This window comes from Lemur catta, chromosome 3, assembly GCF_020740605.2.
Source record: "Lemur catta isolate mLemCat1 chromosome 3, mLemCat1.pri, whole genome shotgun sequence".
Taxonomy (NCBI): domain Eukaryota; kingdom Metazoa; phylum Chordata; class Mammalia; order Primates; family Lemuridae; genus Lemur; species Lemur catta.
The window spans coordinates 52,920,513-52,935,011 of record NC_059130.1 but is presented as its reverse complement, the minus strand read 5'-3'; the positions used below and the strand labels follow the sequence as shown (position 1 = coordinate 52,935,011).

General features: G+C 33.8%; 1 protein-coding gene across 1 annotated transcript in view; it reads left to right on the top strand.

Moving 5' to 3' along the window:
* Positions 1-1,662: 1,662 nt before the first annotated feature.
* CCDC18 (coiled-coil domain containing 18) overlaps positions 1,663-14,499 on the top strand; it is a 94,866-nt gene continuing 82,029 nt past the window's right edge. Inside the window, exons 1-5 of the mRNA XM_045547516.1 lie at positions 1,663-1,796; positions 2,455-2,629; positions 5,267-5,428; positions 9,830-9,936; positions 11,118-11,246. Of these exons, the coding sequence (XP_045403472.1) occupies positions 1,663-1,796; positions 2,455-2,629; positions 5,267-5,428; positions 9,830-9,936; positions 11,118-11,246 (707 nt within the window). The remainder of the gene's footprint in view (positions 1,797-2,454; positions 2,630-5,266; positions 5,429-9,829; positions 9,937-11,117; positions 11,247-14,499) is intronic.

The window sequence follows — 14,499 nt, the reverse complement described above, 5'->3', positions numbered from 1 at the left end:
CCGAATGGCATTTTAGAATTTGCCCAATTTTCTCTTCCCTTTTCTCCTTCACCGTTGTACAGGGAGCTGGAGACGTGGAATAGATAAAGCAGGATGGGGACCTGATCCATTGACTTTTGTCTAGGAGGTCTTCTCACTTTAAGCAGAGAATAGAAACAGTTTGTCTATTAAGAGTATATAGCATCTGATTTAGTTCCTGCCACAGTTTCTTCCATTAAGGTCAGAGTATTCTTTTTAATCTTCCTCCCTACATCTGAGAATTTTTGAGTGGGAAATAAATGTAGCATACTATTCTAGCCAGATGAGGGGGATAATTGACAGTTTAGTATTCATTCAAAATATTGAGCTTAAGTACATTATAGGCCTGAACATAATGCACAGGACTCCTAACTTTTTGGAGCTTGGAATGTGGTCAAAATTCTAAGGATGATGAAAGATGCTACAATGAAAAATGTAAACGGGATCTGAAAGGCAAATGGAATTTTAAGGTTATGCAGAAAGATATACAGGAATAGTAGAGATTATAAAGCTTTAGTTTTTTTAGTTGTATTAGTTACAGTGTGGTGCTTTATCATGATTTTTTATATGGTCTTTTTTTCTTGAGACAAAGTCTCGCTTTGTTGCCCAGGCTGGAGTGTCGTGGCATCAGACTAGCTCACAGCAACCTCAAACTCCTGGGCTCAAGCAATCCTTCTGCCTCAGCCTCCCGAGTAGCTGGGACTACAGGCATGCGCCACCATGCCCGGCTAATTTTTTCTGTATATATTTTTAGTTGTCCAGCTAGTTTCTTTCTATTTTTAGTAGAGACGGGGTCTTGCTCTTGCTCAGGCTGGTCTCGAACTCCTGAGTGCGAAGGATCCACCCGTCTTGGCCTCCCAGTATGCTAGGATTACAGGCGTGAGCCACCGCGCCTGGCCTATCATGGTTTTTTTATGTGCAAAGGAATTTGGTAAAGAGTTTCATGACACTAGAGATAATCATCCATTGAAGAATCAAAAGCTTTTCTTCATATGTTTCCATGATTGACCTGCCAAATGTCATTTTGATCTCTGTGGTTGTGACTTAAAATGTGAGTGTGTGTTTTTTAAATTTTGTAACCATTTTGAATGGGAGGAGGAGATAACTTTTATCTAGTAGTAAATTGCCTTCTAAGAAAATATGAATGACTGTTATGATACCATTTTATCAGATGTCCAGAGCTTATAATGGGATTATGAAAGTTCAAACACCTCTTATTTAAATTGATGTATGATAATAAGTTAGAAAAGTACAGTGTGACATAATTAAAAGGTCTTTGGATCCTGATGACCTGGATTCAAATCTTGGTGTCACTATTTACAGTTTGTATAATTTTGAGCAAGTTATTTGATTCTTAGTTTCCTTAAAATGGAATAAAAATGCTTAGTTTACACAATTGTTAGGAAGATCAAATGTGCTTGGAAAAGGGAAACTATAATAACTAGACCATGGCTAATATGCAAAATTTGTCCATTGAAATTGTATTAACTTTCCATTATGGCTTTACATGTCAGAGAAATTCATGGTTGTTGGTTTTTTTGTTTTGTTTTAAACCGCCATGAAAGATGTCACAGCAGTTAAATTCTATTAGTGGGAGAGTAGTTTGACTGAAACAACAGAATCTTAATTTCTTTTTTTTAAGAAATGGAATCTAGTTCTTCAGACTACTATAATAAAGACAATGAAGAAGAAAGTTTGCTTGCAAATGTTGCTTCCTTAAGACATGAACTGAAAATAACAGAATGGAGTTTGCAAAGTTTAGGGGAAGAGTTATCCATGTAAGTAAGTTTAATCACATAGAGAATTCAGAGTATGACTTTAATTTATGAATATAAAATGTATAGATTTCAGTATTATATATTGTGTTTGTAATATACCTCTGGAATTTCCTATACGTACTTTTTTTTTTAGAGACAGGTTCTCACTCTATCCAGGCTGGAGTACGGTGGCATGATCATAGCTCATTGTAGCCTCAAACTCCTGGGCACAAGCAGTCCTCCTGCCTCAGCCTCCTGAGGAACTGAGACTGTAGGCAGAAGCCACCATGCCTGGCCTCTGTACTTTGAATATAACTCTCAGTTTAGGGAAAAATAGGAATATTAGAGCAGCACTTACATTTGTAAAACACCTTTAATGTGTTAGAATTCAGAGTATAAAATATATATTTTGGGATTTATTAGTCTTTTATTACTATGACTATTTTTTGAATCCTAAGTAATCCTAGCATAGAGGCTCTGGAAATGCATAGGTTGCTAGTTTAAAACTAATTATGGTTTATTTAAAATGTAGTGGAAACATTGCCTTATGTTCATAACTATGAATCTTAATTGTCAGCAGCATTTCTGGTTCTTTTTTTTTTTTTATCTAATGTATAGCAATTTGTAGTGAATACTTAAACTACCTAAGAACTAAAATATGTTTTTCTTATTTCTCTAGTGTTAGTCCAAGTGAAAAATCCGATTATGCCTCTAATCCCTCAAAGTCTGAAGGGCCCATTTTGGAAGATCTTGTTCAGCCTAGCCACTGTGGACTTTTGAATTACTCACCTTATAAAAAAGTTTGTAAAACATCTGGTAACAGTACTGACTTTCAAAAAAAGCCAAGAGATAAGGTTATTATTTTTAGACCTACTTACTTAAAAGTAGTTGTAGTTTTAGATCTGTCTACTTAAAATATTTTTTCTTTCAGTTTTTGTTTAAATGCTTTATTCATGTTTTCTGTAGTCTTTGGTTCTTAAGAATTTAAATATAATTGTTCTTTTTATGTCCTAACAAGAAAGTAGTTATCTTGGTATATTACTCTATTTTTAAACATCTATATTTGTTACCATTTTGCAGTTAAATGTCTTCTTCTCCAAGGTAAATTTTAATCCCCTTGATTTTAGCACTATGCACTGTATATAATAGAGCACCAATTATTTATTAAGTAGTTAAAGTACACCCATTGTTTAGACTGGATCCAGTACTATTTGATAGCAGGCACTATTCTTCTTTCATTATCCCTAAGTTTTGTTGATGATGTTAGAGATCTTTTCCTGGTCTGGAACTCTTTCCCTCTTTCTTATTCTATTATATTATCTGTCTACCTGTGTTTATCCCTCTTCCTTACTCAACCTTTTTATCTCCCTTTCCACTCTCCTTTCTGTTCTTTATTCCCCCACCCTCAATATGTATATACACAGATATGGTAGCATATACACAGCATAAACTTTTTGGATACAAATTTGACCTTTTCCTTTTAGAAAGCCAACTAATAAGAGATTTTCTTTTGGTTAGGAAGCTGCTTTTCTTTTTGTATAAATTTTAGGAGTACAAGTGCAATTTTATAACATGGATATATTGCATAGTGGTGAAGTCTGGGCTTTCAGTATATCTATCACCCAAATAGTGTACATTGGTTATATTCATTAAGTAATTTCTCATCATCCACCCCTCCGCTCTTCCAAGTCTCAGTGCCTATTAATCTATACTCTATGTCCATGTGTACACATTATTTAGCTCCCATTTATAAGTGAGAACATGAGGTATTTCTGTGTCTGAGTTGTTACACTTAAGGTAATAGCGTCCAATTCCATCCATGTTGCCGCAAAAGAGATTATTTCATGTTTTTAATGGCTGAATAGTATTCCATTGTGTGTACGTGTGTATATATATATATATATATATGTATATACACACATACCACATTTTCTTTATCCAATCATCTATTGATGGATATTAGGTTGATTCCATATCTTTGCTATTGTGAATAGTGCTGTGATAAACACAGGGGTGCAGGTATCTTTGATATAATGATTTCTTTTCCTTTGGGTAGATACCCAGTAGTGGGATTGCTGAATAGGAAGCTGCTTAATGAAGCTATCTGAGCCGACATTTTAGAAATACATTCAAATTCCATGTCTGCAAAGAGTATGTAATTCTGAGAAGTTTGATCTCTATCCTAATTCACATTGCTGATCATTTTTATTGTGTATATGCCCTAGTGGAAATTGTTGTGTTTTACCATGAGCAAAATCAAGAGACAAATCACAAATAGGGAAAAAAAATATTGGTAATGCATATCAAAGACAAAGGGCTAATCTCTCTAATATGTGAAGATCTCCTAGAAAGTGAGAAGGAAAAAAATCAATAACCCGTGGGCAAAAGACATGAATGGAAAAGAAAAATGTTCTTCAAACTAATGAAAAAGGTGTCCAATCTCACTTATATTAAGAGTAATTTAAAATGAAACTATACTTAAATACCAGTTGTTACCTGTCAAATTGTTAAGCTTCCAGATATTTGACAATATATTTTGCTGGTGATATTCCAGGGCACATATATTGCCTAATGGGAGTGCAAAATGATGTAACACTATGGAGAGGCATTTGGCAGTATTTACCAAAATTACAAATACATTGACCTTGACTTGGAACTTTCATTTCTGGAAAACTATCCTACAGGCATACCTGACCAGGCACAAAATGAGGCATTGTTTGTCACATTAAAAGATTAGAAATAGCTCAAGTGTCCAATAGTAGGGGTAACGTTAGTTGGATAAACTAATGGTTTGTTCATGCAATGAAAACTATGCAGTGGAGAAAAAAAGGATAAGAGTTTCTCAATGTATTGATTATGGAGAAACTATATATTTTTCAAGTAAAATGCAAAGTGCAGAACTATGTATATAATATGCTAGTTTTTGCATATGAAAGTGAGGGAAATGGGTAATTTGTATTGCTTGTATATGCATGTGGAATCACTAGAAGACTAAACAAGAAACTTATAAAAATGGTTACCTACCTATTACAGATGGGAAGGAGACTTCTGTGTATACTTTCATATTGTTTTGACTTTGAATTACATAAATATATCACTCAGATATTCTTTCCATTTATTGTCTCTTGTGGACAATGTAGCAATGAATATTTTTGTGTAATATCTTTAGTTGCAAAAGTACAAAAATTTCTGTCAGATTTATACCCAGGAATGATATTGTTGGGTCTTAGCATATTCAGCTTTTCTGGATAATACCAAGTTTTCCAAAGTGTACTACTGTTTTCCAAGTTGTACTTATGTACAGTTCCACCAGCAGTGGAGGAGAGAGTACTGATTGTCCCACATATTCTTTGTCAGCACTCACTAAATATTTTAACCCTTTTTCTCAGCTGCTTAGTCATCTTATTCATAATTGTTCATCATTTTCCATTAATTACATGTAATCCTTAATTGAAATAATTCAAAATAGATTGTTCTTTTTCATTTTTCAGATGTCTTTTTCATCTCCTACCTCTGTGGAACAGGAGATTAAAAGCCTTCGAGAGAAACTTAATAAACTTAGGCAACAGAATACTTGTTTGGTCACACAGAATCATTCTTTAATGACTAAAATAGAATCTATCCACTTTGAATTAACACAGTCAAGAGCAAAAGTATGTATCTTGAATCATGAGTATGCCAACAGAAAATAGTTGTAATCATTTTAAAATTTATAATTGGAAAAATATTCTTTATATTGTCTTAGTGTGTTATGTATAATAATTTTTACTATGATATTATACTATAGTATCAACATGTTATGACATAAATTTTATATGAATTTTATATCTGAAAATGATTTAGGGAAACTTTATAGTTTTTGCATTTAGTTAAGTCAGCTTCTTAAAGTCAATATTACCAATTTGTGTGGTTTTATTTCTTAGGTAAAAGAAGTGTAGCTTATTTATTTATCTTCCTTTTTAAAATAATACATTCTCATCTTTGAAAACTTAAAAAGAAGAGGGAGAAAGACCACCCAGAATTTCCTCCATCTAGAAACCACTTCATTGGTTTATTACATAGTTGAATCCAGACTGTTTTAAATAGTTTTTTTTTTTCCTATGTTTTTTACTGCATATATAGTCTAAGTATTTTCTGAGGCATTTACATAGCTTTTTCATTGATCATTTTTAGGGTAGCCTTATATTTCAGTATGTGATTATAATGTAACTTAGTTAATAATTCCCCTATTTCAGTGGTGTCCTATTTTTTACGTGTGATTGCTATTATACAAAATTATAATAGAGGAAACTAAAATATCCAACAATAGACATGGTAAATTATGGTATGCCCATAAAATGGATAGCAACAAAGCCTTTTTATTAAAATGAGATAAATATATCGTACTAAATTGCAAAGTTGTTTGACTTATATGAATCATTATGAGATTTAAATGATATGTATAAAGGCAGAACGGTGTATATAATCAGCATTCAAAAATTATTATCTAATATATTAGTGGTATAAAAACATGGAGCGGTACATACCTATAATTATCTGTTTTGCTTTTTATAAAGCGTGCACATGAGTATGTTTGTGTGTTTGTGTGTAGATATACATATGATGTATATAAGGAAAGAAAGACTGCTCCATTCTGTTGATAATTTCAAGAGGAATTGGAAGGTTGGGGTGGGGCTTTAACTCTTTTCTTTTACAGGCATTATATATATATTACATATATAGTTTTAAGTAGAAGAGTTATGAGTAAGCTTTATTTTTCTTTTATATCTTTCAAAGAAAACAAAGTGCTATTAGGGTTTATTTCAGCCCAAGGAGAAAAGATGCAACAATGAACATAAAACTTCTTTTGATGTTTGGGATTATTTCTAGGATAGCTTTCCAGAGGCAGAATGACCAAATTACAGGGAAAGAATGTTTCTCAGTCATTTATTGCACTCAACATTAAGTATTCTACATTTTTTTGGTCACTTTGAGGGAAAAATATTATTTTTCTTGATTTCTTATGAGGTTTACCTTTGCAGTGTACTTGTTTGCCATTTAGATTTCTTTGTGATTTGTTCAACTTTTCTGTTTATTAATTATATTTTAAATTTTTCTTCAATTGTAGGTAATTTCTCTTTTTAAAGTCATAAATACTTAATTATTTAAAGGAAATAATAATAGTCTTGTGGACCTTTCTTTTTAGAATATACGAGGCCTAAAGTATCCAGCCATGTAATATGAAAATTACATATTAACAATGGCTGGATACTTTCCCAACAGCCCTCGTAAACATAGCAGTGGGCCGGGCGTGGTGGCTCTGCACCTGTAATCCTAGGACGTTAGGAGACCGAGGCATGAGGATCGCTTAAGGCCAGGCGTATGAGACCAGCCTGGGCAACAGAGTGAGACCCTATCTCTAAAAAAAAATAAAATTAGGCAGGCATGGTGGTGTGCGCCTGTAGTACCAGCTACTCAGGAGGCTGAGGCAGGAAGATCATTTGAGCTCAGGAGCTGTAGACTACAGTGAGCTATGATTGTGCCGCTGCACTCCAGCCTGGTGAGAAAATGATACCCTGTCTCTAAACATAACAAACAAAAAAAACTCACCAGTGGTTATTTATTCTAGGCAGTAAGACAGACATTGGAATTTTACTTTCCAGCTCAGCATTTTCTAAATTGTTTAAATATTATAACAACGAGAAGCTTCCTTTTTCAGGGCAGGTCTGACCTTTTGATGTTGCACATATGCCAACCTTGGTAATCTTTTGCTGAAAAGCCCCATTGGCCCCATCAGTATATTCATAATTTACCTTTTAGCAATTTGTTTTTGTTTTTCTGACACAGGATCTTGCTCTGTCACCCAAGCTGAAGGTTAGTGGCACAGTCATAGCTCACTGCAGCCTCAAACTCCTGGGCTTAAGGGATTCTCCTGCTTCAGCCTCCCTAGTAGGTAGGACTACAAGCCCATGCCACTGCACCCAACTAATTTTCTGTTTTTGGCAAAGATGGGGTACGGATATGTTGCTCAGGCTGGTCTTGGACTCCTGGCCTCAAGCAATCCTCCCACCTCAGCCTCCCAAAGTGCTAGAATTATAGGTACGAACCACTGGCAATGTTTGTACTTACACTTCTGGTATCCTGCTCTTTCTGAGCCTTTTGCCCCCCAGGCCTACTGTCCAGCTGCCATCCTGGAACTCCTCTCTGATGGTCTTCTACATTGAACCTACCATTTCCTGAATCTTATGTTCTTTCTTAATTTATTCTTTGTATAATTGGAGCATATTTTCTAGTTGCTTCCTTTCTTGTCTGAAAATTTCTTAATTTCTCTCCCACTCATAATTGAATTTCAGGTTTAAAATTATTTTATATCAGGATTTTTAGGATATTGCTTTCTTCTATCCTCCAGTGCTGCTTTGAAAAGTCTGATGCCATTGTCAATCATTTTCCTTAGCTTGTAATTTTTTTCCCCTTTGTTTTTCACTTTATGGTAGTTTTTAGGGTCTTCCCTCTTTCCCTGATGTTTAAAATTGCATAGCAGTGTGTCCTTGAATAGCACTTTATTGCTCACGTTGGGTACACAAGGGACCTTTCAGGCTGGAAACTTGTGTCTTTTGGTCCTAGAAATTTTTCCTACATAATTTTATTCCTTGTTTTCTTCTATATTTCCTATTAGGTGAATATTGGACCACCTGGATTGGTCTTCTAAATCTTCCAGATTTTTTTCTGGTATTTTTCATCTTCTTGTCTTCCTGTGATTCTTTTTAGGAGATTTCCTCATGTTACTTTTTATACTTTTATTGAATCCCTTATTTTGACTGTCATACTTTTTTCATTTTCTAAAGCTTTTTCTTATTCTCTGATTGTTTTATATTTCATAACATCCTGATGCAGTATCCTCTCAGCACTCTGAAATTTTAATAATTTTTTTTTATGTTTGCTTTGCTTGGTACTTTCTTTTTTTTGTTTGGATCTCTGACTTTCGTGTTAGAAGGTTTTTTTAGATATTAGTGTTTTGGCTGTTCATATTTAAGAGAAAAGCATTTAAATGCTGTCTGGAAGCTCTCTATGTATTGGTGAAGTTGTCCAGTGGGCTTCATTTGTGAATGATGGTTTGGGGGCAGGTGGTTCTTTTGTAGGGAAATACCCAACTACCCACAACCAGTATTATTTTGTGATAGTCTTTTTCTTTGGAGCTGTTGAGTTTCTCTAGCAAAGGATCCTTTGATTTCCCACCTGTGGGGTAGCCCTAAATCAGATGGATTAGTAAGCTGGAGTCTGATGGTTTTATATTAATCCCCTTGTTTATAGGTTTACCTCATCCCTGCTCATCGTTTTACCTAGTGTCCCAGAGTCCCAAGCCTCTCTTTTTCAGTTTCTTCAGATAATAAACCTTCTACCTCTTTTCTGGTAGGCCATTGCCTTGCTATTAGTGTTCTGGGAGTGGGAAAAAGAGTGACTGTTATCTGCAGAGACTTTGAACTGTATCCCTGGTTTTCCATCTGGGACCTCACCCCTGTCCTCTACTGTACGTCATGTGTTCATGTCCTAAACTTTTTTTTCAGAGATAATTAGTTCTCTTATTGATATTCTCTTCCACACCATTTAGATTGTAAGATTTCTGCTACCACAACAGTTGCACTCTGTTATAAGTTGTAGGATTACTGTGCTTATCTAGAGATTTTCTCTAGTAAGCATGCATTCTAAAATTAAGTTTTTAAATAATAAAATTTATTGAGTATTTTCTTATATGATTTTTAATAGTTTGATATTTTTATGTCTAATTTTCTGTCTTCCTAGATGGTATCAGAGATTCTATTTTTTCTCTCAAATAGCTAATCAGTTATACTGGGATATTAAGTTGAGGGTAATAGCAGGAGGTTAGACGCTGAGACTGGCTTATGATGATGACATGCCCATGTAAATGTTGATCAAAGGAATAGATAAGATGAGCTTTACATTTTACTAATGATTGAGGAGTCCTATTGAACCCTCTCTGACAGGAAAAAAACTAAAGACCAAGATTAAGTTATTTCCTGAAAGAAAGTACTCTAAAAGTTGTTTTTATGTTTTAGGTTTCTATGCTTGAATCTGCTCAACAGCAGGCAGCCAGTGTTCCAATCTTAGAAGAGCAGATTATAAGTTTAGAAGCAGAAGTTGCAGCCCAAGATAAAGTTTTGAGGTAAATATACTTTTTATAGCTTTAAAATTTTTATTTTCTACTTCTACTTCGTGTTATATCCTGTTAAATCTTGTTCCCTACCTCTACCCCAGTAACCATTTGTCTTGGAACTTATTGACTCTGTTTTCAGTCACTCATAACTCCTCTTGACTGCAGGTTGCGTGCAGTATATAGGGCCTAAAAAAGGCTAGATCTAAGCTGAGATGCTCATTTATGTGCTTTTGTTAAATATGAATTAGTTCATTTCTTGCTCTGCATAGCAATATATATCCAGTGCTTCAGTGGGAGTTCAAGAAATAAAATATAAGGAATCAGGCACTTTATAATTTATTCCCCTCTTCTGCTTTGAATAAAGTGGGAAATATATGTATATTAAATAGCATATTACTCTATTTGAGTGTTTTAAAAGTGTAGTTATGGGACCAGTAGTATTAGCATCTTTTGGGAACTTGTTAGAAATGCAAATTCTTAGGTCACATCTCAGGCTTACTGAATCACAAATGGGGAAGTGAGACCCAGAAGTCTGTGTTTAGCAAGTTCAGATGATTCTGATATACACTGAAGTTGTCTTTTATGTCCATCAGAATTTTGTAATTTTCTTTGTTATACATATTATTTTAAGTTTATTTCTAGGTATTTTATATGTTTGGTTATTGTGAATTTGTTCCCATCCTATTCTTTGCTAGTATATGGAAAGACTACTGATTTTTATATAATTATTTTGTAATTGAACTATTTCTTATATTCTTTTATCCTAATAATTTTCCATTTTCATTACCTAATGATATTATCAACAAATAAGTAAAATTTGTCTTTCCTTTCCAGCATTTATACTGCTCATTGCTTTTTGCATTGGGTAGATCTGTCAAAAAAATTGTTGGATGTGGGGCTGATAACAGTCATCCTTATCTAGTTTCTGAACTATATGGTAATGCTTCCAGTATCTGGTCATGAAATATCATGTGAGCTATTACTTCAGATGTATTTCAATTGATGGAAGTATTCTTGTATTCCTTTTAAAAATCTTTTGAGAAGTGATGAAAATGCCTTTTCTTTGTCTGTTATTACATATTTCTCTTAACTCATTGATTTAAAGTAATAGAATTCCTAATGTTGAATTATTCTTGCATGCCTGAAATAATCTCTTTAATAGTTTTAAAAAAATATCCTTTATTTTATAGAGAGGCAGAAGATAAATTAGAACAGAGCCAGAAAATGGTAATTGAAAAAGAACAGAGTTTGCAGGTGTCCAAAGAGGAATGTATAAAGTTGAAAGTGGACTTACTTGAACAAACTAAACAAGGAAAAAGGTATGTGTTTTTAAAGCAAATATTTTTTTGAAGGGAATAAAAGGATATATTACATATTTTAAAATCTAGTTAATTTTTGAAGTGAAAAAATTTCAGAAATTTGACATTGGAATAACTTAATGTTCTTTTTTGCCCACTACTTTTTTTCATTTTCCATTAAAATTTTCATGTGTAAATATTATGTTATTGGCATTCTGGATTGGAGTTAATTCCTAGAAGACTGATAATGATTATTAATATAATGGTATTTACTTAGTTCTGAAAATTAAGTTGTATGACCTAATTAAAACCAATACATTGAATTTAAAAAACTAACAGAGAAAAAGCCTTTAAGATTACCTCTAATAAAATTAAATAAAATGTTACATGAACTCTTATTATTTATTTATTTTTTTGAGACGCAGGCTCACTCTGTCACCTGGGCTAGAGTGTCGTGGCATTAGCCTATCACACAACAACCTCAAACTCCTGGGCTCAGATGATTCTCCTGCCTCAGCTTCTCTAGTAGCTGGGATTATAGGCACATACCACTGTGCCTGGCTAATTTTTCTATTTTTAGTAGAGACGGGGTCTCGTTCTTGCTTAAGCTGGTCTTGAACTCTTGAGCTCAAAGTGATCTCCCCCCTCAGCCTGCCAGAGGGCTAGGATTACAGGCGTGAACCCTGTAATCATGCCCGGCACATGAACTCTTAAAAGGAAAATTTTGCCTCAGATATGATAGAAAAAGAAACTCAATTCATAAGAAAGTGTGGTTGGGTCTTCCTTTAGGAATATATAAGTAATAAAAAAATTTCTATTTTGTATAAATTATGTCTTGAGGTAAAGTTTTTTTAGGTAGCTCTGAAGAGGAAACCATTAACTTTAAATGCCAATTAACTTTTAATTTAAAAATTTTGAGGTAATAAGAGTTTATAACAGGATGAATATAGCAGCTTTTATGCAGAGTAAAATCATAATCTGCATTTTTCTCTTCTTTGACAACAAATATTTTAAAGATTTATACTATGATATAAATTAGGTTATGAAAAAAGTACTTAATTTGTCATAAATTGGTTAAGTATTTATTTTCATGTGTACTTAAACTTCTAAAAACCACCCTAAACTAATCTATAGGTCATTTTTTCACAGCAACATTTGGTTAGCCTAATTCAAGTTACAATATGTATTTGATGGCCATTATGGCTTAGTGGAAAATGTTTAGATTTTGGAGTCAGCTAGATTTTATCTTTCAGTGGCTTTGTTACCTTGGGCAAACTATTTAACCTTCCCAAACCTCAGTTTTTTCATCTATTAAATCAAGACAATATTGTTTTGATATATATAGATATGAAGATTAAATGAAAAAAGAAATACAAGATGCCTTTTCAGTAATAAATACTAACAAAATATAACTATTGTGTAAGCTGCGTGGTTAAATTTTCTAATATTCAGACTTACTCAGATACGCTTTGTACATTGTTATTTAAAATAGTGACATATAATATATGAAGACCAGATTCATAATATGGCTGCTAATAAAAAGTACAAGGAAGAGCTATTAGTTTCCTTTATACAACTTAGATAAGAGATGATTTTTAAGGTAGAGTGTTGACTTTGCTTTCACCAGGTGAATAAGTGGGGACAGACACATTCTGGGCAGCATGTGCAGATACAAATGTATCAAAGAGCATCATTGCTAAAGAACTCTAAGTAGTTTTTTGTATTTACATATAAATAGATGTAGTAGGAGATGAGGAAAGAAAGGCAGACTGGGCTGTGTACGGTGACTCATGCCTATAATCCTAGCACTCTGGGAGGCTGAGGCAGGAGGATTGCTGGAGCCCAGGAGTTTAAGGCTACAGTGAGCTATGATGACGCCACTGCATTCTAGCCCTGGGCAATAGAGCAAGACCCTGTCTCAAAAAAAAAAAAAAATGACATGTCACTCCTTGTAAGCTGCAGCTAAATATATTCTTAGAGGAAAAAATTTAGCCTTATATATGTATATTATAAATCATGACTGAAAATTAATGAACTAAAATATCTAATTGTATAGTCAGAAGAAGGACATGTGAGGAAAAAGCATCAAAAGAAAATAGAAGTAATTAAATAATAAATGTAAGGGTGAAATAGATGACCAGAAAACAAAGAAACAATAGAAAGGATTACCAAAACCTAAATCTGGTTATTTTCACAATGACAAGGAAAATGGGCATCAGATAAGATTAATCAAGGAGAAAAGGCACAAACATTGGGATTGAAAAGGGACTCCTCAATCATAGGTGTAGCTATAGGAGATAAGACCAATAACTGAATTATTTTAGGATGAACATATGAAAATTTAGACTAAATAAATTTCTCAGCAAAATATAATTTAACAAAACTAACTTAAAAATAAATTGAAAACCTGAATAGATGTATAGCTGTTAGAAATACTGAATCAATAATTTTAAATCTTCCCACAAATAACTAAGCCAGTCAAAACAATGATGACAAAAAGAAACATCATGCAAACTATGGCCCACAGTGGTTAATATGAAAAAGACTTACAATATCAAATTTTGGCAAGGATATGGAGCAAATGGAGCTCTCATACATTTCTAATGGGAATGTAAATTGGTAGAACAACTTTGGAAAACTGTTAGTATCTACTAAAGCTAAACATAAGCCTGTGCTATGATCCAGCATCTACTTCAACAGAAGTTAGTCTCTGTATCTATTAAAAGATAGGTACAAGAATGTTCAAACTAATTTTATTTGTAGTTGCTAAATGTTCAGTGGAATCAATAAATTGTGGTATATTCACATAATGAAATATGCATGTCTGAAAAAGAGGAACACATTATCTGTATATCACAGATATAATGTTCAACAAAAGAAGCCAGACACAGAAGAATATTATATAATTCAATAAGAAATTAAGAATAGGCAAAATTAATATATGCTGTTAAAAGTCCAAATAGTGGGCCAGGCGCAGTGGCTCACGCCTGTAATCCTAGCACTCTGGGAGGCTGAGGCGGGTGGATTGCTCGAGGTCAGGAGTTCGAGACCAGCCTGAGCAAGAGCGAGACCCCCGTCTCTAATAAAAATCGAAAGAAATTATCTGGCCAACTAAAATATATATAGAAAAAATTAGCCGGGCATGGTGGCGCATGCCTGTAGTCCCAGCTACTCGGGAGGCTGAGGCAGTAGGATCGCTGAAGCCCAGGAGTTTGAGGTTGCTGTGAGCTAGGCTGACGCCACAGCTCTCACTCTAGCCAGGGCAACAAAGCGA